This window comes from Equus caballus, chromosome 26, assembly GCF_041296265.1.
Source record: "Equus caballus isolate H_3958 breed thoroughbred chromosome 26, TB-T2T, whole genome shotgun sequence".
Taxonomy (NCBI): domain Eukaryota; kingdom Metazoa; phylum Chordata; class Mammalia; order Perissodactyla; family Equidae; genus Equus; species Equus caballus.
Window position 1 is genome coordinate 44,880,802 of NC_091709.1, and position 25,792 is coordinate 44,906,593.

The 25,792-nt window shown below is 52.1% G+C and overlaps 1 protein-coding gene across 3 annotated transcripts; it reads right to left on the reverse strand.

Annotated features, from left to right (window-relative positions):
- Positions 1-1,990: 1,990 nt before the first annotated feature.
- On the reverse strand, positions 1,991-25,052 carry TMPRSS3 (transmembrane serine protease 3). 3 transcript variants are annotated; one of them, XM_070252155.1, is made up of 13 exons: positions 24,835-25,052; positions 23,328-23,472; positions 18,672-18,782; positions 17,690-17,806; positions 17,162-17,285; positions 14,092-14,217; positions 12,499-12,542; positions 11,571-11,736; positions 10,603-10,772; positions 8,803-8,898; positions 6,308-6,450; positions 5,475-5,627; positions 1,991-2,665 (listed from the first exon to the last, which is right to left on the reverse strand). In XM_070252155.1, the coding sequence occupies exons 1-13, from the start codon at positions 24,850-24,852 to the stop codon at positions 2,648-2,650; spliced, it is 1,431 nt and encodes a 476-aa protein (XP_070108256.1). In that variant the 5' UTR covers positions 24,853-25,052; the 3' UTR covers positions 1,991-2,647. The 3 variants fall into 3 exon arrangements, with proteins under 3 accessions (XP_070108256.1, XP_070108258.1, XP_001491158.2); XM_070252157.1 differs by having other exon boundaries at positions 23,328-23,639; positions 24,835-25,009; XM_001491108.5 differs by lacking the exon at positions 24,835-25,052 and adding an exon at positions 23,935-23,963.
- Positions 25,053-25,792: the final 740 nt, after the last annotated feature.

Genomic DNA, 25,792 nt, shown 5'->3' on the forward strand with positions numbered 1-25,792 from the left:
TATCCCCAGTGTGGCTATATCGTGAATTCGAGAAGTAGGAGCCTTTGGACCTCGAGACCAGTACAACTGCACCCGTTCCTGGGGCTTCTTCAACCACCAGCGGCTCCTGGGCTGGTCGCTGTGACAGGGTGACAGGTCTGTACACCCAGACCTTCCGTGCATCCTCCTGCACCACTCCTGGAGGTTTCTCCGTGTGAGAAGCGGAGGAAAGGGACGCCAGCAGGAGTCCTCGGATCCGGGCTGGACACCCTCCTCTTACAAGATGCAGGCAAGTGTTCACACTTTCCGGGGGCCAACTGTAGTATTTAAGTTGTTGACCAATTTGTAACACTCCTTTTTCCAAACTTTCTATAATATTGTTAGCTCTTCTATAACTCTTTTTAACATGTTTAAATACAGCCATACCAGACACTAAAGTACTAGAGAGACAGAGAGAGAGGAGCCGTTCCCCACAGTACAGTCCTGGACATCTGGGTGCAGGCGGGGGCTCCCCTCACTCACTAACTAGGGACGTGGATGCCCTACAGTTGCTTCTTCAGGTCCAAGTCGCCAGAGGAGGCAGCCCACCTCATCTACGGCACGTTCTTCTGGCTGCTCCTCTGGCTGCAGGTCAGGAGTGTTCCAGCCACGGCTTTCTCTCCTGGCTCCCGCTCTGGCCTGGCTGTCAGGCGTGAGGTAGGCGCTCAGCTGTATCCATGGAAACAAGAGACAAGACGGAAACAGCTCCACCCAAGAGCTTGCAGCTGGAGCCAGCAAACACCTCCCTGGGACGAAAGGTTTCTAGAGGAAGGAGAAGTTGATGACGATTTTGAATGACTCTTCTGCTTCAAATGGGTTCGAACTGATGGCACAAAGTCCGTTTGGACTCAAACGCAAAGAGTGCAGCTTTGCGATTGGCTGATTGCTTTAATGCCTGCAGTCTCATGTGCCCGTCGAAAATCCTCGATGCCCCGCTGGCCCGTTGCATGGCCTTGGGAGAGCCTCCTTGCTTTCACACCTCAGTTTCCTCATCTACAAAATGGGACTGTGACAACCCCTGTGTCGTAGGGTGGTTCTGATAATTTAACAAGGAAACACGTGAAATGTGCACAGAACGGGGCCAGGCACATGGTACAGGCCTGTTAATTGCCCGCCAATAGTGTTCCCCAAGATCTTTTGAAAGGTTATTTCCCAACAAAATATTTCCCAACAAAATGCAGTAGTCATTAAAGAAGAACGAAACCACAACAGGCTAGAAATACACGTCTGCTGACCCCACAGTCGAGTTTTCTCACTTCAGGTGATCACGTGATATCCTTTATCTTTTCACAACTTGGCTCTTCAATGAGGTACCACTACTTTCAAAGAGAGCTGGGCAAAAATACTTGAAATAAAAACACTCTTGCCCACCTTCCGGCCTAGAGATGTGTGTAGGACACTGATATGTGAGGTGCACCCAATACCATCGCTAAATGGTCTTTAGCTCTCCCTCCCTCTCTTCCTCCACCCCTGGCTCAGAGGCATTCAGGAGTCTCCCAGGAGCTGCTCCCTTCCTGGGGCACCTGGACCCATCTCTGATCTGTTTGAAACTCACCCATCTTTCCTGCTGTTGCCTCAAGGCAAAGCAATGGGCTCATATTCTGATGAACACACTCGTGATAAAGCGCCGCTGGACACTGCTTACTTACCAAGCAGCCTTCCTTTGTCACGTGTGTGCTTTGTGGCCTGCAGAAAGTGTGTGGGTAATGAGTGGGTCTCTAATCCTGCAGGTGTGGGGAAGATCAATGGGCCCACATGGAGAGGGAGGGAAGCCTTTGGTCTTGATGACACGTGACCATCTACTCTACTGGCCTTCAGTACCCACTGAGTGGGGTTTAGGTGGTCCTGTCCGACCCCAGGGCTTTCTTCTCTCACTCTGCTCTGAGTCTTGTGATGTAATTCAAGATAATTCCGATCTTCTGAGAAGGCTGTTCTAACAGAAAAATGCAAAACCCACAACACACAGACGAGATCAAAGTAATCATGCCTATCTAATCAAGCTCAGGATTTCAATTTACACGAGAAGTCAGGCTCCTTCAGACGAGCTCTGACGGACGAACGCGTTAAGAGAGCTTATGGCCTTTGGAAGCGAGGGTCAATAATATATGAAACACCACATGCTACAAAGACATAATAGAAATAAACCTTAAAGCGAATCATTTGTATATTGGGTTCCCACATGTGAAAGGAGATCTTAGAATAGAAAATTTGGGTTCAGTTCTGGTGCCCAGGTAAGGAAACGCGCAGACGGCTCCATCAGCCATGACCGTGTCCCTGCCATTTGTTCCAGGCAGCGGCTGTCGACTGTTTTGCCCACGATGCGCCATCTGGTTGGGGATGTTGAACCTCGTAGGGAGCAGCAGGTGAACAAGTGGGATAAGGTAGCACTTTGGAGGGGTTTCCTGCTTTTGTTCTTCGTGAAGTTCAGAAAGGAGCTTCAAGGTCATTCTAGTCCGTGCCCCTGTGACTTGTAGAGGTGTTAGAAGAAAGTTGTTCCAGATGAAGAGGAATGGAGAGATGCTCCTTCTTTTGGCTCTGCTGTTGGAAGTTTCCACACAGGAATCTATGGAAGGACAGGAAGGTCTCCACTGTGGCAGGAGCTCTAAGTTGTGGCTTGTCCCGTTTCTCTTCAAGTTTTCAGATCCCTCTAGAAATGAAGACATTGGTGTTATCTTTTTCAGCACTTCAAGCCATCTCTCCAACATTAAACTTGAGTGGGCACCTGCATTGCACCCTGAGTGAAGCACCAGCTGTTCACGATTGATGGGGACAAGGGTGACCTCTGCTGGAGGAGGCTGCCAGCTCTACGCAGATCTCAGATAAACGTGAGATAGCTTTCCTACCCATAGGCACCTCCCAACCAGCCACGCCTCTGCGTGTTTTATCACTGACCTGAGGTTTTTTTCCATAGTCTCCACAGGAACTTTCCAGCTGTTAGTGTCAGTGTTCCTAAGCACCAGTTTAAGTCAGAACGATTTTGTTGTAAGCCCCAGGGTGACAGAGAAGACCACGGGCTGAGAATGACGATGATACAGCAGGCAGCCCCATCAGCTAAATGGGCAGTTCCCCTCGAGTTGTGTGAGCTCTTGGAAGGCCCTCTCATTGATGCTCAAAAAACAACTAAAACTGCAGACCCAGCAGAAAGCTTCTCATGAGAAGGGAAGCATCTTCTGGGTCATCCCCCGAGACATTTGAAGAGAGATTTGCAAAAGGGTGGGTCTCACACAGGCCTTCAGTGGGCCAGAGGCAGCTGATGACTGAGATGCTCTCCCAGGTGTCAAGGGAGCCAACCATCCCTCACAGACAACACTGCTCCTCCAGGATCAGAGGACGGACTGAAGCCCTTTCTGAAACCGTCCCGGCGAGCCACATGGCCCACACCAGTGTTTCTCAAGGTGTGCCCTGAAGACCCTATGTACCAAAATCGCCAGAGCCTCACCCCACCCCATCAGCCCTCTGGGGAAGGGTCCCAGGGATCTTCAAGGTTAACACGCAGCCAGGGAGAGTGTTGTGCACCCCAGGGTGGAGACCTGCCAATTCTTTGTGCAGTGTGTGCTGGAGCTGGAGTCACGGATCTGCCTTTGTTCGCTTGGGGTGGCCCCTCACCTGTAATATGGGGACAGTCCTAGCATCTGCCACCCAGGATGATACTGAAGGGAAATGGTGCTACATCACGTAGCACCATCATCAGAAGGCTCCGGGAGTGACTTCGGAACCTGGCCCTTGCCCGGCGCCCAGTACCTCTTGGCAGCTTGAATTCTGGGAGTTGCCTTCCTCCACTGCTTCACTTTCAAGATTACCAGCTCCGTCACATAGACCCTCTGCCCCTATGTGCAGCCGCTTGGAAGGCGCACCTCCCTGGCTCCAGGGGCAAATACGGAGGGCCTGGTCCCCTATCCCGCCCTCCAAACCCCCATGGCCTTGCCCACATGGCCATCGGCACCCCAGGCTCTCTCTCACAGGCCGTCCTTGGCCACTGCTTGGGGAGGAGGCTGCCCCTCGAAAGTCTGTTCTTTGAGGGGTTGACGATTTGGGTTGAGTTTTGTGCTGAAGGAGAACATTACACGCCCCTCAGTCTGAGCACGGGGCCAACCTGCCAGCTAACAACAAAATGAGCCGCACGGACGCTTCCCGACAGCCTGTCCTCCAGCTGTGGCTGCCTCGCAGTGAGCCGGACACTGAGGGAGGAACGATTCGCCCCTGCAGAGGACACACAGCTACACACCAGCAGAGCTCTGTCCCAGCCCTGGGCATCAGCCTTGACCAACGGGAACCACTAGGTAGCTTCTCACATAAAGCAAAAATACAACGAGGAAGAAGCGGAAATGAGCACCAAGGCACATTAGGAGTCTGACGTCCTTCTTAGCCAATTGTTTCACATTAAAAGGAGCATTTCTACTGGTCTTTGATGCGCAGGGACAGAAAGCAGAGTCCTGGCTGCTGGAGGCTGGGGACAAAGACGCGGGGAGTGCCTGCCTAGCTGTGTGAGGTTTTATTTCAGGGCCACGAAAATGCTTTGGAACTAGACGGCGGTGGTGGCTGCCCAATGTCGTGAGTGTGCTAAATGCCACTGGATCGTTCTCTTTAAGCTAGCTAATTTAAGGTTATATAAATTTCACCTCAATTAAAAAAAAAAAAAGTCCTTTGAAACTGGTCCAAAGCGTGATGCAGGGCTCAGAGTTGGAGATCAAGTCAGCAAATATTTGCCAAGTGCCCACAAGGTGGAAGGAGCCATGCTATCGAGGCTCCTGCAGGGCCGGGCTCCCCTCCCTGCAGCCTTTCCCCTGCTCCCCCGAGGGGGTGTGGCTGTCACCAGCTGCCCTTTGGACCATTGCACTGTTGCGCTGGGCCTGGAGTCAGCTGTGGCACTCCCTTTCCTTGGGTATCCCATTCTTCCTCCCCGCCATCTCCAGGGCTCCCCCTGCCGTCCTGATCCTGCCAAGCCAGCCTCATCGACCCGTCTCCCTCCTCCAGGTCCCTCCCTCCAGGAAGGCCCCCCCACAAAGAACAGAGCTGCCCAGGCCCCCTCCTGATCAGAGACCCTCCATCCCATCCCTGGCTCCCAGCAAGGTCCACACCCCTCAGTGGGCCTGTGGGATCCTCCAGATTGGCACCCTCCCCCACCCCTTTCCCCCTCGTCCACCCTCTCCTCCACACGCACCGGCCCACTCGACTGGCCTCCCTCCCCAAGGCCTCCCCCTCAGCCGCCTTTCCTCTTTTCCCCACTTGGCGAGTTGTCCCAGCCACAGTCTCCCCCCTGGGTGCCCACCCCACCAGGGCCGCACCCACACAGAACCCTGCCCCTGGGATTAGCCGTGACACCCAGGAGCCACAAAGTCACTGTTTGCCGAATCAACAACTAAGTGGTCACTCCCCGGCTCTGCACAGCAGGACTGAGGCCCCACGTCACGGACGCTGGCGGTGGAATGACAAGGACCAGCGTGAGCTGCACCCACCTCCATCTGCTCGTGAATCCAGTCCAGGAAGGAGGTGATGCGAGTGTAGACCCCGGGCTTGTTCACGTCAGCACAGCCGATGCCAAAGCTCGTCGCTCCCACCAACTTCCACACCCTCCTCTCTTGACACACCAGGGGTCCCCCGCTGTCCCCCTAGATGGCCAGGAAAGAGACAAAAGAGTGACAGAACAGGCACGGCCCCAGGGTGTCCCTTGTCATAGTGACAGGATTCTCCTTTCTGCCTTATCCCAAAATATGGCTGAGGGATGGCTCTGCTTTCACACCAGCCCTTCTAGAACTGACTCAAATTCCTGATAGGAGGGTCCTTTATCCCTCAAGGATGGCCTCCCCTAGCTGTCTCCCTGCCAGACTCTAGATACAATGAACTCAAGTTGGTCAAGGCAGCTACGGGCAACCGAGGGAGCGCTCTCTGAGGGAGGGTCTGCCTGGCCAGGGGGCTTCGGCTGGACCCAGGCAGTACTGGGGTCTCGCCTACTGTGGCTTTGGAGGCCCAAGTTCACCAGTTCCCGCCTGCCTTCCCCTGCTTTCGTCCCCCTGCAAACTGCGAACCAGCTGGGGAGGGAAGCATCTTTGCGAGCCCCCCACGGGCCGCCCAGCCCCCAGGCAGAGTGGGAGCCTTGGGCAACACAGGCCCGGCCGGCCGGGAAAGGAAGTGATATCTTGAGCAAACTTCTTCCCCACGCCCTGTAAATTTGCTTTTCAGTCCGTCACTGGGAAATGCTGGCTGTGGCCTGTCCCATGGGCTGGGTCATGGTGCCAGAGCCTCGCCTTGCCCTCTGCTGTGGCCCCCAGAGGTCACCGAGGGCCCCTACCTGGCAGCTGTCCACACCGCCTCGCAGGTAGCCGGCACAGAGCATGGAGGGGGAGATGATGCCCCCGTACACGTCCCTGTGGTTGCAGACCTTGTTGGAGATTAAAGGCACAGCTGCGTGGTTGAGGACTGGGGAGGCATCGCCTGTGGCAGAGATGGGGGTACATGCAGTGAGGTGGGCCCCGATCGGAATTCAGAGGGTATACATCCACAGAGGGGTGGGGGGCACGCCCCCAACATCACTATGGAGCAAAGGCCACGCCTGCAGGTGGACCGTGCATGGTCTGTTGCGAGCACCGGCAAGCCCTCGGGCTCTGCTTCTAATGATGGGCCCTGCACCCCTCTGCCTCAGGTCGGGGCCTCTCCCCTCCATAAGGGGACCAGCACGGGAGGAGGTGGGGCAACAGTGGCCAACACGGGCCTCCCAGGGCCCGTCCTGGGCCAAGCACTTAACCCATACCCGCCCAATCAGTTCTCAGAACAACTTAAGTTACAGAAGGGAAACCGAGGCTCGCAGAGCTCACGCACACAGCTTCTTGGTGGAACCCCAGGACGGTCGGCAGAAAAATATCCTGCCAAAGACGTCCACGTCCCAGTCCCCGTAAGTGTTCTATGAGGTGAGTTACACCTGCTTTCTGCATGGGCTCCCAGAGTCCGCCCACACAGCTCCCGTCCTGGCAGTGGGGACCACCTGGCCGTGAGGTCGGCCTGAGAGTGGTACCTGTCTCTGCTCATCCCACAAGGGTCCCATGAAGACAATGAATAATCACCTTCAGGCACTTCAGGTTTGTGAATAATAACGTGAATATGGACGTGGGTGGAGGAGCTCCTGCGTGGAATCCCAGACCTTCCACCACCCGCCCGTGGGAACCTGAGCAAGATGCTCAGCGCCCCTCAGCCTCAGCCTCCTCGCCCTCAACATGAGCAGGAAAATAACACCCCCTCAGGGTTGCTATGAGCAGGAGAAGGCATCTCGTTGAGCCACTCGGTCTAGCACATGGCACGTGGGGAATGTGCATGGAGAGCCAGTGCCTCTTCTTCGGAGTCCAACATAATAGGAATCACTCCGGTGAGCTGCGTGGTTCCAACTGAGAACTCACCGTGAGAGGAAGGGGAGGGCGGGGTGGTGTCCCTGCTCCCCACCACAAAGCAGAGGTTGTGGGGGCACTGGTTCTAACAGAGCTGGAAGCCCCCTGACCAGCCATGTGGGCACAGAGCAGGATTTGGGCAAGTGGGTGAGCTTGGAATTATATATGGCTGTAAGGACCCTGAGCCACTGCGGGCCCCACGGCAGGTGCTGGCGGGAGTGCTGCAAGGGGCTCATAGACCCTCTGGACCTGGGTGAGCCCCGTGTACCTCGGACATTCAGGAGGGAGTGAGCTCAGCTGATAAGTCTCAAGAGGAACATACTATACTTCCCGAACTGGGTTGAATTGTGCCCCCCACCCCCACCCCCGCTCCCAATATATCCACCTGCAACTTTAGAATGTGACCTTACTTGGAATAGGGTCTTTGCAGATGTAATTAAGGTAAGAATCTCAAGATGAGATTATTCTGGATTTAGGGTGGGCCTTAAATCCAAAGAGTGGTGTCCTTGTAAGAGAAAGGAGAGGGAAGACTTGAGACAGAGATACAGAGAGAAGACCATGTGAAGACGGTGGCAGAGGTGCGGGTGATGTGTCTACAAGCCAAGGACAGCTGGAGCCACGAGAAGCTGGGAGAAGCCTGGAACGGATTCTCCCTCGGAGCTCCGGAAGGAACCAGCCCTGCCCCCATCTTGACTTCAGATTTCTGGTCTCCTGAACCATAAGAAAATAAATCTCCACTGTTTTAAGCCGAAGCCGTGCTATTTATGGTGATTTGTTTTGACAGCCCCAGGAAACTAAAGCAATTGATGGAAAACCCAAGAATTGTGACCACATTTGTGCCCCATATTGATCAAAGGATGGCCCAGGTTTCATTCCCATACGTTATTCTTATTAACATTTCTGCTTCTATCATGATTACAGCAATAAGGTCTTGTTTGCTTTCTCTACTTGACCTTTGTAGGGTGAAATCACACGTCTTCCGAAGTCTCGCAAGACAAATTTCCTCACCGATAACAAATCTCTGTCTTCTGAATAAACCTTGGGAGGAGTGCTCCACCCGGGCTCCGTATGTACTCAGTTAACACGGTGGGAGGAGGCGGAGGGAGAGCCACCTGGTATGTTGGCAAAGGTAAGTGTCCACAGTTCTCCTTTGTGCTTCATTTCTCTCCTGAGAAAGTATGCAATTTCATGTTGTCCCAAGATAAACGGGACCGTGACTCATGACCCACAACTGCTCAGCTGACTGTGTTTCCAGCAGTTGACTCACACTCCCTGACCGGGATCTGTGGGCATCCCAAGGGAACAGGACACTGGGACACTGGACAGGAGCATGTCATTGTGGGCGTGTACCCCAGCCATCTCAGTTCTGGGCTCCCTGGACACAGACTCTTGATTTCAGACCACTGACCTCCATCCTCTGTGGCCCCCCATCCTGACGTCCAGCACATTTTTCCATCGGGAAAGCTCTCTTCGGAGTTGGGCAGACAAACTGGTTGGATCATCTCTGTTCAAAGGAGAAACAACCACTCTCAGCTCGATGGGAGCAGTAGTCCCAGGAAACGTCGATCTCATCAGGGCTTACCTCCCCGAGGGACGCAAAGGATCTCCCAGAGAAAGGTCAAGCCATTGGTTGTTTGCAAGCTCAGAGCAGGGAGCGCCTTCCCAACCAGAGCCCTAAGACCTCAAAACTACCCTGGACTGTGGCAACGTGAGTCTACACCAGGGGCCAGCAAACTCTTTCTATAAAAGGCCGAATAGTAAATGTCATAGGCCAGTGGTCTCTGTCACAACCCCTCAACTCTGCCCCAGTTGTGTGAAAGCAGCCCCCAGGCAATAGGAAAGAAATGGGCTTGGCAGTGTTCCAGTAAAATTTCATTTGCAAAAACAGGCAAAGGTCAGATTTGGCCTGTGGGCCACACTTTGCCTGCTCTTGGTCTGGACCACGGGGAGGGTGCCCTTCAGAACATCACTCCATGAGTATTCCCATGCCTCCTGACACATCTAGAGGCGACAAGCTTGCCTGTCCATGCAGGTTGTGTCACCAAGTATCATTAATGACAATTAACAGAAGAACACCACCGTTACAATTTCTCTCTGCTTCTCTACCAATATTTGTTTCAGAGTGTTACGTGTAGCATGTTATGTGTGCCGTGTGATAAACACGCCGAGGATTCTGCCAGGTCACACCTGCAGCTGGTCTCGCACCAGGATTCTGCTCCTGTAAGGGGCCTCGTTTCCTACACTCTGCCCACACTCCAAGCCGCCGTATTCCTTGGGAAGGAGAATGGGGCCTTCATTCATTTAGGAGGAGCCTCACAATTCCTTCTTGTATCTGCAGAATATTTGGAAGTTCTATCCTGTGTGGCTTTTCTGGTGTTTTTGTGACCTTCAGAGGCCAGGACTTGACTTTTCCCATGGAGAAACGGAGCCTGCAGAACTCAGCAGCGGGTGGGAAGAGAATGTTCCCTAGCTCTTCAGGAAGCTGGAGATGCCCAGTATCTTCCAGCTTGTAAAGAAATGGCTGCTAGGAGGATCCCGTCACAGCCAGCTGGCCAGCCTGGGAAGCGCTGTCTTTCTTAGACAACGTTGAGACTCTCATTCTCCACCTAGGGACCCTGAGCAGGCAGGTGGCACTGGCTGGGGTGACCTCACCACAACAAGCTCCAGGCAGGACAAAGCTCTTTGTCCCCACAGGCCAGAGACCCCCTTCAACCACCGAGAGGCGCCAGGTGGCCAGGCCTGGGGAAGCCCCTTTCATCTCCAGGTGACACCGGCAGAGATAAAGTGGCACCAGTGGGAACCCCAGTGGCACCAGACAAACCCCGTTGACCAAAGTAGAACCTCGAAGTCTCTGAAATCAAATTACCATCTGAACGAAAGCCCACAAAGTAGGTCAAGACCTGCCCAGTGAACCTGAACAGGGTGACCTCCTGCTGAAATGGAAGACATTTTAGGACCCGGCATCTCCCAATGTAATAGCTCGAATTTCCAGAGCATGATTGACAGTTACTCATCATACCAAGAACCAGGAAAATCGCAACTTTAATGAGAAGAGAACGTCGACTGAGGCCAACACCGATATGAATCAGATATTGGCATTATCTGACACGGATGGTAAAGCAGGCATCATAAAAATGTGTCACCAAGCAATTACGAATTCTCTTGAAATAAATGAAAGCTACAGAACAACCGAGAATCCCAGACGTACCGTTGAAGGCAAGTGGCCCGGCCAGCTTCATGAGGGCGATGTCATTGCCTAACCTCTTTGGCTTGTACTTGCTGTGGTAGATGATTTTTTCCACCAGATGGGAGGGGGCTGGACTGTCCAGCAGGGAAACCAGGCCCACCTGGATGGTCCAGGACTTGGGGAGATACAGGCTGCAATGAGAAGACCAAGACGTGAGGCGGGGAAAACCCAAGCACCTTAATCCACAGACCTCAGGTGTCCCTGAGCCAGGGCCAGGGAGACGACGGGAGACGTCCCACTGCCCCGCTTGCTTGTTCTTGGATCTGACCTCGACTCCCACGCCCTGCAGAAGTGCGGGCCCACCCCATGCATTTCCTAGACAGCTCTTGCTCTCTGCACCTCTGAGGCCACCTTCGCATCCTTTGAGAATGGAGCTCAACTTGGCTGACTGGGAGGGGTCCATCAAGGCCCCTCCTCCATCAGACAGCAACCAAAATAGTGGGAGGTAAAAATAACAGGGAGAATTAACCTCTGTGTTTGGAAGCATCTTCTGTGGTTTTCTCCTATGCTAACCTCCTGTCTAGACTGCCTTGGGGAGACTCGATGACCTGCCCCTGACCCTGCGCCATCTCTCGCCCTCTCTGCCACAACGCCGTCCATCGTAATTAGCTCCAGGGAGGTCTAAGGCCTTTGTGCTGGCGTGTTTCCTCCTGCACGAGAGCTTCCTTCCTCCTCTTCCTATCTTTCCTATAAGACTTGTAGGTCTGAAATCCTTAAAATGAGCTCAGGGTCCCCAATCACACCCAGCCGACAGTGATGGATACATGGTGAGGAGGACGGGGGGGGGGGTCCCTCCATGTGGATGTTACTTTGTGATGATCTGGTCTATTTTTGCCTGCTTTCTGGACCTGCTGCTGATTGCCCAAATCAGACTGGACAGGGGTCTTCAGCAGAGGAGAAGCCACATTCAGGAGGTCAGGAGCACTCACTCATAAACACAGTGGGCAGCGGTGACAATCCACACGGGGGTGATGACAGAGCCCCCGCACAAGTGGTAGCCCTGGAACTGAAGGCTGGCCTGCCAGGGCCACTGTGCGAGCGAGGACATGTTTCCACCCACGATGCGTGAGCTGTAGCCCGTTCTCAGACCGCAGGCTGCAGAGGGAAAACAAGGGTTGGGGGTCGGTCCCACAGACCTTTCTGAGGAAAGTGGTGTCGCAGCCACAGACCTCTCCTCCCCCTCACACCCTGCCGCCCTCTCAGAGCTCACAGCCCAGGAGAGAGCACTGAAGAGGGAGCATGGGGAGAGGGGTGGGGGCAGGTCCCCCAAGATGTGGGAAGAGTGGGGTGTCGTGGGGGTGCAGTGGGAAGAGCCAGTCAGAGCAAAGAACCCAGTGCAGGCAGCACCGTCCTCATGATGCTCCTGTCCCCAGGATGAGGACAACACACCAGGAGCATGGGGACCTTCCACAGCCCCCTCCACACTAAGTCAGGGACTGGCGGTCATGTTCCGGACTTCTTCAGACACAACCCTGCAACAAGAACCTCCCCCCGCCAGCAACAAGGAGCGCCTGGCCGGGGAGGAGGGGGCCTGGGGCACTGAGCCCTCTGTGTACACTTTTCCAGTGGAGAGGAGGAGAAAGTGACTGGTGAGGCAGGCTACTGGAGCCACCACAAAGTGACAGGACATCATGGACCATGGTCCTGTCTGATGCCGAGGAGTCGCTCCTGGGTGCCTCCCCCCACCCTACAGGTGAGACCTGGCTGACACTGCTCCCCTCCCCCATCAGGTGGGGTCCACAGAGTCCCCACCTGGCACCTATGAGGAAGGGAGTCCCAGCAGTCCAAGGGGGGAGGGGGAGGCAGGAGTCTGTGAGTGAGTGCTGGCTTCCACTTATCTCCGCATTTCTAACTTACCTGTGCACTTCAGGGTAACCACGTGACCCGAGGCACACCCCTCCCTGGATTGGGAAAAAACAGGGCTTAATGACAACTACTCGAGGCTTGAGAAATGAACACTTTGGTTTTTTTCGTTTTTTTTTTTTTTAAAGATTTTATTTTTTCCTTTTTCTCCCCAAAGCCCCCCGGTACATAGTTGTGTATTCTTCGTTGTGGGTTCCTCTAGTTGTGGCATGTGGGACGCTGCCTCAGCGTGGTCTGACGAGCAGTGCCATGTCCGCGCCCAGGATTCGAACCGACGAAACACTGGGCCGCCTGCAGCGGAGCGCGCGAACTTAACCACTCGGCCACGGGGCCAGCCCATGAACACTTTGTTTTTGCTTCATGTCAGAGTAAAAGAAAAATAAACTCTATTCTCCTGCTCTTGAATACAGATTACAGTTTTAGTCTATGCAAAGAAAACCGTGAGAGTGAGGTCTCACAGTTCATTAGAAAACCCTCGACCTCAGAGAAGTATCGTGCATGTGACAGGCTGTGGAGTGTTTCGAAGCTTTGTGCAGCTAACGTAAGAGAGGCACAGTGAGCTATGTTATACGAACACACACTGGTGTCATTTGCATGTCAGTTTCACCCTGATGTTCTGCACTGGCCCCTGGGGGACACGGAGGGCCCACCAAACAGCATGGCAGCTCTCCTGGCACGAAAGTCCTTGCAGCCTGGGACACACACACCTCAGAGAGGACTCCTCCCCAGGGCACAGATGTGATTGCCCTGGAACGGACAGCACTCTCCCTGCAGGGGTGGGAGCCGGGGCACGTGCTTTTCTTACAATTCACCCCCAGAACCTTTGTAACTCTTCCTGCCTTTAGAGCCCCAGTCCTGTCATGCAATCAGGCAAGAAAAAGCTACTGTCACCAGACTGAGGTTTTAGGACCCAAGAGATGAGTTGTCCCTACAGACTGCACGTGGGTCCAGCGGGGAGGAATGTCAATGACACGACGGACAGGCTGACAAGCTGTTGTTTCCCAGAGCAGCAAACAGCCTCCTCTTGGGGTTGGGTCCAAGGTGTCAGACGGGCACATGGAACTCGGGCTCAGAATCTCTGACCCTGTCTCCACTCGCCCGACAGGTGACTACTCTGAGCTTCAGGCACCTGACCGTCATTTAAGGACACCTCATTCTACCCGCCTCATGAGCCATTGAGTGAAGCATGCAATATAAATGGTGAGAATGACAGTGCTTTGTACACAAGAACAATACGTTTCTTAACTTCTTTTTCCCTTCCTCCCTCCCTTCCTTCCTTTCCCCAAACACATCTGGAGCGCCCACTATGTGAGAGGCGCAGTCCAGCATTTACGACACGCACATCACTTTTCTCCTTTACCCTCCTTGCTCCCTTTCTCTCTTGGGCCAGATTTTCCCGGCTTGGGGTTAAGTCCTCGCACCCCAGCCTGGTGCATGCACCCCGTCTAACCAAGGCGGCCACGCCGCACCTTGCACTTGGAGGCAACACTCCCAGGCCTCCTGAGTCCTTGTGGGGCTGCGCCAAATCTGCAAACCCAGAGGGCGACCTGACCCGAGCATGGACAGCAGCACCACACAGCCGCTTACCTCACGTACACCGAGTGGTGCAAAGCCGTCACTTTGTCATCCGGCAAGAGGTGATTGATGGAAGCAAAGTCCTCTCGGAACTGCTCCTCAAGTGAGTCCACTCGGAGGGCGTCTGAACTCACGTAGCTGCCAGTGCGTTAGAAACACAAACCCCGACATGGGAAATTGAATCCCTGCTTCAAATCAACCTGTGCTCAAGTCACAGTATTACAGGGATCACACTGGGGGGATGTCATTTTGTCCCCTCCCCACCCCCGCCCAAACCATGAATGGCTTCCTTTTGCCAATTTAACAAGGGATTCCAGACCTGACCTCTTGGCCCCCATCCTGAACCCCCGCCCACCCTCCATGGCCTTCGGCACACGGGAGGGAAGACCACTTTCTGATATAGTTGGTGGGGCTCCTTGACACTTTAGCTGGACTGAGCTTTGCTTGGCCTGAAACAAGCCCCCGAGGGGACCAAACACAGAACTTGGGGGGGTGTCTTCAGTTGGGCACCAAAGTGATGATGCTGACCTCCCCAAGGACAACAGGTCAGGGAGGATGAAGGACTTTCCCAGTCTGCCTAGAGCTGGCGGGGGTTCCCATCGGAGACAATGACCTTCGCAGCCCTCCGGGGTGTTGCTCAACCCACTCACAGGGCAGGCGCCCAGGGAAAGGGCCGATTGTTGCCGGGATGGAGATCCTAAGGCAGGTGGGCTGGGCTACAAGGGGGGGGGGGGCGTGAAATGCAATGGGACCCCAAATGCTGCAACTGGGGCCCCACAAATTGTCAAAGTCTCCAAGAGGTAGTAACAACCACACCCACAAACTCGCAGGGCGTCCCTCTGTGCCAGGCTCACGTCCACATGCTCCAGAGCCGTTTCAACCTCTCAACGACCCCTCAGAGCCGCTCTCTTACGATCCCCATTTTTGAGCCACACTTTATGTAACCAGTCTGTGTACGCACTGGCTCGTGAACCCAGGCAATCTGACTTAATGGTCTACCCTTTTTTTAATCACAGAGATCTGACGTAGGATACAGAGAAGAGAAGATCAAAGAAGGGCTTTAAAGAGAGAAGCAGAACAAATACGCAAAAAAGAATACAGAAATAAATTTTAGAATTGAAGCAAAGACAGGGAAGAAAAGAACAAGTTCAGAGTAAAGAAAATGGGCAACGTGGAGGAGACAGCCTAGAAACACTGCGTTCGCCAGAGTTCCGCTTGGAGGGAGCACGTGAGGGAGGAAGGACGGCCTCACCAAGTGGCCGGGGTGGACAGAGGTCTGCGGGCTGCCCAGGAAGAGCGGGTGCAGAGGGAAGGGGTCAGCTGGGTCCTTCCACAGAGGAGACGGGAGGCCTTGGGATTCCGGGAAGGTGGTGCTCCAGGAGGAAGAAAGAGGGGGGTTGGGAAGAGGAAGGGACGCCCCCTAGTGGGCCCAAGGCAGGGACTCCATACAGAAGAGGCAGGCCGAGTGGGGATGTTTTCAGCTGTTTGACTAGTTGGGGAAGTGGGCGGGAGTGTGTGTGCGTGTGTGGTATGTGTCTGTGTGATGTGATGTTTGTAGTGTGTGTGTGCATGATGTGGTGTGTGTGTCTGTGTGATGTGTGTGTAGATAGTGTGTGGTATCTGTTTGTGGTATGTGTATAAGTGGTGTGTGTATGATATGTGCTTGTGTGTGATGTGGGGTGTGTGTGGTGTATATGGTACATTTGTGGTGTGTGTGTAATGTGGTGCGTGTGTGTATAAGTGGTGTGTGTATGATATGTGTTTGTGTATGATGTGTGTGTGTCTATGCATTATATGTGTGTGTGGTGTGTGCATGATGTGGTGTGTGTGTCTGTATAATATGTGTGTGTAGGTAGTGTGTGGGGTCTGTTTGTGGTGTATGTAATGTGGGGGGGTGTGTGTGTGGTGTACGTGGTATGTTTGTGGTGTGTGTAATGTGGGGGGTGTGTGTGTATGATATGTGTCTGTGTGTCTATGCAGTATGTATGTGTGTGTGGTGTATATGGTATGTTTGTGGTGTGTGTAATGTGGGGTGTGTGTGTGTAAGTGGTGTGTGTATGATATGTGCATTTGTGTGATGTGGGGTTTGTGTCTGTGGTATGCGTGTGTGTGTGTGTGGTGTATAGGGTATGTTCATGCTGTGTGTAATGTGGTGCGTGTGTGTGTGAGTGGCGTGGTGCAGCGTGTGGAAATCTAGCTGATTTCTGGATCCGGGCTGTCACAAGCGGGGAAGGAGGCAGGTCCCGGGGCTGCGGCTGGAGGCCGCTCTGGGCTTCCCTGGCTGTGGAGAGAGGGGCTGAGAACGTGCCGCCCCAAACTGCAAATGGAGACCCCGTGGGTTCCAAGCGCGGCCTGCACACCCGTTTCCTCGGGCACAGACAGCTCCTTCCCGACAGGGGCGCGGGGACTCAGAGAGCCTGCCTGCTCTCAACTCTGAGAATCGAGAGCAAAGGGGCACAGGGGTGACGTTCTGGGCCCACGGAAGACGGCAGCGGTGGGCAGTCGCAGGAAGGGCCCGGGGAGCGGAGGGGCCCACATCAGGGCGAACTGTGTCGCCTGAAGCAAAAAGTCTCATAGACGGCACCAAATACTGAAAGCAAAGACTCCACCACCACAGTCCTTTCTCCTACATGTTGCTCCACAGCTGTTTTGAATGATTGGGTTTTCACTGAATTGCTGACTTTCCAGACTCGGTTTGAACTTCAGTGTGACCACCAGCAGCACGCAGGGACTGCCGGGAAGCTGCTTGGAGCCGCAGCCTGAGGAACCAGGGGCTGAGTTTTCAGCTCAGAAGCTCTTTCTTGCATGTTTGCATCGAGGGTCCTGTCCTGGCCCTGAGACACCCTGAAACGTGCCATTTCCCAAGTGACCTTGAGCATGTCACTTAGCACCCGGGCCTTGGTTTGCACACCCCTAGAGTGCGGATGACGTCAGCATCACAGGGTCACCATGAGGATGCCACGTGATGACTGATGAGTTGAAGCATCTGTAAGGGCCCCACTCCACGGTGGGTGTCTCTCTTCATTATCACATTATCACTATTAATGCTTTACCCACCAGCTGGAAAGTTTCTTTAAATTACCTTGGAAAGCCCAGCTGGGCACAGGCGACATTAGCATGGTGAGCTTTCCAGTCGTCAGAGCACACGGTCCTCCAGGCAGCAGCTGTGAACACCTGGAGCACGGCGTTCTGACCGCTCACGCGGACTGGCCGACGCCCAGGAAGAACAGGCCGTTAGTGGCCAGCGGGGCCAGAGACCGCGGGCAGAGAGTTCTCTGCAGTCTGCTCGCAGCCCCCCTCTGCTGAACCTGACCTGCTCCTCACCCACGGTGCCCCCACCCGCGACGGGCCGCAGCTGTTCTCACTGTCCGGACGCCCTGAGCTCTCTTAGGGGTCTCTTCTTATTGCTTGTGTAGTCTCCTGGATCGACTTTAAGCTCCATGTAGTGGCCTTCCCTTAACACCCAGCCCAGTACCTCCTGGGGTGAGTGGACCCCAGATGAAGACTCCACTTGACAAAGGCACTGACTTGGACCTATTTCACAGATGGGAAAGTCAGGGCTGGGTTGCACTGACTCCCTCCTGCCTCCTGTGAAAAGGGATGTCCTTACCACATCGGTACTCATCCTCCGCATCTTTGCAGTCTGAGACCCCATCACAGCGAGCTGTCAGTTCAATACACTTAAAAGACGACCGGCACCTGTACTTCCCAGAGCAGTCGAAGTGGACTGCGGGCAGGAGAAGACGGGAGTGTTAAGGAAGGGCTTCTTCAGTGGACAACATGAACAGCCGTCCACCTGCCACGTGGCCCTGAGCTTGCCCGTTAATAATGAAACTTGCATTGAAATTGCTCCTCTGTCAGTAGCCTGTTTCCCTCAGCTGACTTTCTCTTCCAGATTCCAGGGGGTGGGGCTGCTGCACCCCTCTTTGTCTCACTAAGTGGCCTTGAGCCACAACTGAAGGTGAATTCAGACTCTGGAGGGCTCAAGGTCAAGAGAGAAAATGCATGGCTGTGGACTGACTGGTTGAGCCGGCTGAGCGAGGAGCTCTGAGTGAGGACTCGCCCCCCCCCCCCATCTACCTCCTGTTTTCTCTGACTCTGGGAACTGTGGACCCCACAGCCAAGCAGGTGGAGCTTTACACTGATCTGTGATCCACTTATTTGAAAGAGAAGATGAGAAATTGCTCCCTATTAGATGCCATTCAAATGACTCACTTTTTCAAAAGCCACATGCACCTTACTTTAAAAATAGCAGGCGTGCCGTGCATGAATGGCCTCCTTGTCTTCTCCAGCCGGCTCCACACCCCCCTCCTGCCCTCGGGATTCTATTTCATCAGCTGCCTTTGGACACTTCCAACGGCAGCTTCCTTGGTGACAAAGCCCCAAGCACAGCCAACGGCCCCTGCTGGGCTCCACGCTGGCTTTACCTTCATGCAGGCAAATAAAACTCAAAGTCGGCAAACCCAAGGATGCTCGCCTCCAGTAATTAAGGCTGGGTGGATGCACCACGCTGGTGTGAGGGAGGGAGCTCATGAAAGTTTAAATGCCTAAAGAGGCATTTGAGAGCCTACTAAATAATGAATTGTACTCACTGCCCAGACCGATGGCCAGTGCTAATATCAAGGCAATTATCCCAATGACGATGATTGGAAAGAACTTCAATGGCAGCAGCGACAGGATCTGTGCAGCAACCGCGTCTGCGTCTGCAAACCAAGGAGGGGACGGAAGAGCAAAAAGCCACTTGGGGCGAATTTGAATAAAATATAACTTAAAACCTAGCTGTGCATTCCCCCTGCCCTCAAGGCAGAGAATGTTCCAGCCCAAAGAGAGGGGCCTTAATTAGAGAAAGGGCCACTCACCACAGGGAACATTCTCTGGAAGTTCAGCCCCACGGTCTCCAGCTCTGACCCAGGTCTGTCCATCCTGGGCTGGAGAGTGGTGATATGGGTTGAATTGTGTCCCCCCGAAAAGACATGTTGAAGTTCAAACCCCTAGTCCTTCTGAATATCATCTTATTTGGAAATAGAGTCTTTACAGAGGTAATCGAGTTAAAATGAGGTCTTTAGGGTGGGCCCTAATCCAACATGACTGGTGTCCTTATGAAAAGGGGAAATTCGGACACAGAGACAGACCCCCACAAAGGGAAGGCAACATGAAGAGACGCAGGCAGACACTATGTGAAGATAAAGGCAGAGATTGGGTGATTCATCTACAAGCCAAGGCTTATCAGCAAGCCACCAGAAGCCAGGAAGAAGCAAGGGTCCCCGCAGCTTTCAGAGGGAGCAGGGCCCCGTCCACACCTTGACTTCAGACTTCCAGCATCCAGAGTGGTGAGACAGTAGATTTCTGTTGTTTGAAGGCACCTAGTTTGCGGTGCTTTGTTTCAGTGGCCCTAGGGAACCAATACGAAGGGGAATAGAACCCCTACTGCCAAGGACGTTCCCCTACAGAGGAGGGTGACTGCAAAACCCAAACAGGGGGCCTGCAGGAGAGGGCGAGTGGGGCCTCTGCGAAGCTCACCAGATGGTGTATGTAGCAGACCATGCTCCACGAGTGCTATGCCCAGAGATGCTCACGGCCTTTGCTCCAGACCATCTCTTCCCGGACACTGAGAGAGCAAATAGCCTCAGAAGATAGAAACAGTGTCTTTCTCCAGAGCAAGGGGCAGGTTAACTTACTGTCTGGCTTAATAAATATAATGTCCTCCTTTGGGGCAAAGTTCGTACAGGTCTGCTTATAGCCCATTATAAAAGATTTGGGTTCCCTTAGCTCTGAGCTCCTTAGCTATGATGCAAGCCCACTGTGCGTGCAACATACACCTGGCTGCTCCACATCGCCTCCGTGGGACCTGGGGGCGAGGTAACCAACTCAAACAGGATGTGCATGCCACTTGTGCTGTGACTAATAAAGTCCTTTTTCTCTGACCCGGGAGTCTCACGTTTTCTGTCAGCATCCATGGACCTGTAGCAGGGTGCCTTGTTAGCTTGCAAGTAAGGTAAAACCCAAGACCCTCCCCAGTTCTTTCCTAAAGAACCAGGCCCATCGAGTGGAAAAGACGATGCAAAGAGAATTAAGATACCCACAAGTACAAGACTCTCAGGGCAACCAGGAGAATTTCCATTGGCGCCCTTTCCTCTCAGGGACAACAGGCCATTTCATGCAAATTCTCTCATCAGTCCTGAAAATACATCTATGCCAAAGTTGTCTCCACTTCAAGTGAGGAAGTTAGGAACACAGGAAGGGGAGGAAGCCCCCACACGTCACACGATTACGCGGGACAGAGACTGCCCCTGCCTCTCCTCTCCTGGTCTTGGAGACACTGATCCCAGGGCCCCCCCCCCCCCAGGTAAAAGCCAAAAGAACCTCTCCCTGCCTGTCTCTGGAACTTCCCCTTCTGGCAAGAGCATGATTATGAAATGGTCAATATCGTTCGAAGCCACCTAACAAAGAAGAGAATTTGAAGACAAAAATGGAAACAGAGGTGACACTGACACGGGAGGGAAAGGAGGAAAGAGGAACAGAAGGAAAATGGTAGAGAGAAAAGGGAAAGAGCACAGGGAAATAAGGAGCTGCATTGCACACCCGGTGACCGCGAGGATGCCAAGCCAGAAAGGAGGCGAGACAAAGGGCAAGTCCTTGCTCTGGCTGGAGGAGCAAGTGTTCCCTGGCGGCTATGTTCTAGCACCTAGACCAGCACTGACACATGGAGGTCCTCAACAAATGTTAGTCGGTTGAATGGATGAATGAAGGACAGCATGATAATGAATGCCGTTTCATCTCAGGCTTGGGGACTAATCTTTTCAGGGCCACCAACTCATGGTCTTGAGTTAACAGAGCAGACTCCTCTTCTCCACGCTCCTCCCGCCCCCGGAAGCCTGCGCCAAACTAATACCTCTCCCCACAGAGACGCAGCTCTCCGTTCACACTCCAAAATCAGCAGGAGCCCCAAGAATGACCTCTTGTCATTCCAGTTGTTCTGTATCTAAGAGTTAGATTGAGCAAATGGGGCCAATTTGTAGATTCAAAGATTCTTGTCCAATTAGAAACTTTGTATCAGTTCACATTTGCCCCTTGACAGCTCCTCGGCCACCTGGCCCTGTGGGCGCTGCCGGGATCCCCCCTCCTTGTTCTGGAATAAAAAGCAAAATGCATAGCATCTCTCCAAAGAAGGAAGGCAAATGATAAACAAACACAGGAAACCTTCAGGCTCTCTGGAAATGAAAAAAATGCTAATTAGACCTAACTACATATCAACTTAACAATGATGCTATTATTATTATTACTATACCCACTGCAGTCCAAAGTGAAAGGAAAGGGGCCCCCACTTTCAGTCAAGAGGAGTATACATTGTATAAACTCTTTGAGAGTCAAATTGGAAATACGTACCAAAAAGCTTAAAAATGGATGGAATTATTCACCTACTAACTCCACTTCTAAGAATTTACTCTAAGATGCCATCACAGATGTACACAAATTTCTACCTACAAGGACACTTAGAGGAGTGGCGTTTATAATACTGATGCATGTTGTAATACCGCATACATGCAGCCTGATGACCGGCAGAATGAACTGATAAAATACCAAATGACACAGAAATACTGAAATTATAGAGAAAGGGAGTTGGCAAACTCTTTCTGTCAAGGACCAGATAATAAATTTTTTAAACTTTATGGGCCATGTGGTTTCCATCACAAGTGCTCAACCCTACTATGGGATGAAAGCAGCCTCAGACAATATGTAAATAGACGGATATGTTTGTGTTCCAATAAAACTTTATTTATAAAAACAAGCAGTGGGCCAGATTTGGCCCTTGGGCCATAGTTGGCCAACCCTTGAAGAATATTTAGTTATTTAAGGCCACAGAAAGATGAACGTGATATTGTTTAGTTTAAAAAAATAAAAAAGGCTTCAAAATAGTACAAATAGTATATGTCACTCCCAAAGGGAAATAATAATGTAAATGTTGATTAAAAAAATGCAAGAAATTCAATAATAAAGTGCTAACAAGGTTATCTCTGAGTGATGGTAAAATTGTGGATAACTTTAAAAAAATCTTTTTGATTAACTGTATCTTCTAAATTTTTATAATGAACAATACGTTGCTCTGTTTAAACAGAAAACTTTTTAAAAGCTTTTGTTCCTTCTGACTACTAGAAATTAATCATGAAGAAATAATCAAAAATTAGCAGAGAATGTGCGTAGTGTTCATGTTCATACTATTTATATAATAATAATGTTAGAAACAACTATATGTCAAATGACGACGAAATGGCTGTGTAAATTACACATCTACCTGATGAGATGGAGTGACGCTATAAAAACAAGGCATTGATAAAAAACCAAACAGCACATGGAAAAATGCCTGTCTGTATGTGCCCTGTGCAAGAGCGCATACCTGTGGGCAAGGATGGGAAGAGAGTAAACTCAGATATAAAAACCAGGTAAGTTTTGCCGATCAGGTGATTGCAGAACACTTTTTAAATTTACATTTATGCTAATTTGGGGGGCCATATTTTTAAATTGTGTATCTTTTCCCACACTTGAAACCTCTCCTCCCACTTCCTATTCTTTGCACATCAGTCGTCGAGGTGGTTTAAAAGGAATCATTAGGGTAGCCCAGATCCCGTGCTTTCTGGAACCTCAGCCGGAGCCCCCAGATGTCCCCCTACCCAGCCCTGGGGGTCTGACTTCCTGGGAGACCAATGAGCCACAGCTCACCTGACAGACCCTGATAGCCTCCTGCCAGAAAGATTCCAGCTGGTAGGTATTATGGAGTCCACTGCTTCTCCAGGCGTTCGTAACCTACTTACAAAACCCACCTGCCTCCCTTCACGGCTGGGAGCAACGCTGACACCCGCTGTTGGATTTCAGTCTAGGCATCCAGTGTCTTCAGTGATGTCCAGCTTATTTTAACTTTTCTGGAAGGACTGATGAGCACCAGTTCTCAGGACCTCCTGGAGGGCTCCGAGATTTCCTGGCCAGAATCGGACTCCTAATTCCCAAAGCAGTTGGGGCCTCCATTTTGAAAACCTCCATCCAGAGAATGCAAACCCCTGTCTCTAGGGAGCTGGCAAGAGTTGCCCCCTCTAACGTGCTCCTTCTCTCCCCGATTCTGTAAACCTAAGGAAGCGTGTGTGTCCAGCGGTATGTGTGAGGACTCCAGAGGAGATATTTCCTCAGAGGGACGCTCAGCCACGTTTGTTGTCTAGATCAGGGAGTGGGGAGAAATCACATGTGGTTCCACTTACCTGGCACAACAGGACTGATTTTCAAATCATCGAGGCCGAAAAGCGATCTGAAGGAGAAGGGGTCTTCCGCTGCCGGCGGGTCGTTCTCCCCCATGGTGACTATTTCAGGACCTCTGAGATTCGGCTCCACCTCCACCTCCACCTCCTGCGCCAGGGAGGACAGAAAGCCTTTGCTTCTCTACTTAAAGTTTCAGCATCAAACGCATCTTTCTCATGTTAAATCTTCTAAATTCGACAATCCACATAAAGCGCATTCGGTACTGAGTAATCAAATCTATTTGTCCGGTGAGAATGCACTTTTTTTCTGAGCCACTGCAGATAACAGAGGAATTTCTAGAGTTAGTGAAAAAACGTGCACTTAATTCTGCTAAAATAATGACTTTCCCATGGTTTGATCAACTTAAAATCAATTGAGTAACACATCTTTAGAGAGATGCCTTTTGACCATGGAGAAGTTACTGCATCCTTAATTTTCAGAAGACAGATTATTTTCAAAGCACTTTCCTTCTCTTTTTTGTCATTGCTCTTTGTCCGTCTCACATAAACGAGACCCTTTGCCTGCGCATGTGGTACCCCTACTGTGTACATAAGAAGTTTTGATACTCACATATTGTCTATGCCCCAAAAATGCAGATGGCGCCAGGGCGGGGACTCTCGCCCACAGTATTTGTAGCTTCCCGTAAACACAGCCCTTTCCTGGCTCACACAGGCATGACCTAATTACGGATGACAGTATCGGCGCCCTCTGGGTGCCCAGTCCCCCCCTACATCGCAAAGGGAGAAGTGGCTGGAGGCCGCTGGGCTGCACCAAAGCTACACTGGGGCTCTGTTTCCTCCAAGAGAATTCCACCCATTGCAACGCCCAAGAGGCCGGGAGCCTTTGGAAGTCACTCCCTGTGACTCTAAGAAGGGCCGAGGGAGCGAGCAATGGCCGAATGTTCCCAGCTAAATTCCACTTCACCCTCCCAGGTATCAGGCGTGAGTTCTCTAGGAACCTGCTTCTGCAAAGAGCTAAAATCTAGAGGTTCCAACAGGCACAGAAATGTAGATACTTAGGTCACTCATTTTTATTTTCTTTCTGTTGTTTACTTGTTGTAACGTTTGAAATTCAAAAGAGAACTATTAAGTCATTTAAAACTTTGTCCTCACGCTGTTTCACGTGGTCACAGGAAAATCTAAGCAAGAATTATGCACTAAAAACGCTTATTTCATTTCCATCACAAGAGCAGCTTTGAAGAATATCTTAGAAAATTAATAAATTCGCATTCAGCATTTTTGACTTCGATTCTTGCTGACGCTTGTTGCTTACTATCAGCATGTGGCAAACTACGCAGCTTAACTTTATAACAAGAATAAGAACACACTGTAACACGCTTTCCGAAACAGGGAACCTCGATAAAGAAGCCCCTTCCCCAACAGGCCGTGGTTGGTGGCTTCCACAACACAGAGAAATGTTGAGAAGTCGACTTTTAGAAGCGTCTTCTCTCCCTCGGCCCACTTTACTCACCATTTCTGGAACCGCCATCCTTAAAAGCAGAAATAATTTCCTTTTTCATTATAAAAGCCAGCGTGATGGGGAGCAGGCTGCCAACAGGTTAGTCCGATTGGGAAATATTTCCACCAAGTCACTCAGCCTTGTCGACTCACTCATCGCAGCAAATGGCATTATCGCGGCCGTCCGCGTAACCCGATCGGGCAGCGGCTATCAAGTAGACTTGGTGGTATGACTACAGAGACCAGGAGGGAAAAAATGTGGCTTGCCTTTAATTAGTAAGTGAGGTGAGCAAACCTTTGCAGAAACTTCTCATAAGAGAGTCTTTGGAACACAGGCGTTCCTTTGATTTAAAAGAACAGAGAAGTCCTGGCCACTGCCGAGCCAGCGCACCAAGAGGGGCAGGTGAGACGCTTTGCCGGGGGTTTCTACCCCTCCATGTGACTGAGCCCACGTTTAGACCGGCAGCTGCTCTGCAGACAAAAGACGGGGAACCTGACGTGCTGTCCCGCGAGCATTCTAGACAGATACCTCACACTCCATTCTGCAGGGGCCTCTGCGTCCCAAGAGGTTTCCGCACACAATGCGGCTGAAAGATGTTTTATCGGGAGAGAAGATCTCTGCCGCTGTGGGCACAGGGACTGGGAGCCCCCTTGGAAGGCCAGGGGAGCAGAGCTCAATGTGAATCCTGCATTCATTTCTTCAGCAAATATTTATGGGCCATCTGCCATGATGCTCAGGCACCCAGACTCAGAGCAGATGGCAGAGGGGACAAAGCACTCAGCTGTTGTCTCAGGTGATGACAAACGCCAGGAAGAGATGAGGCTGGGGGAGGCCTGGAGAATGAAGGGACAGGGCGGTGGAGGAGGAAGACCTCCAGGAAGAAGTGACGCTTTAGTCAAGACCATGATGATGGGATAAAGTGGGTCTTGTGAGCTAAGAGTGGAGGTTGTTCCAAAGGCCTGGAAAAGAA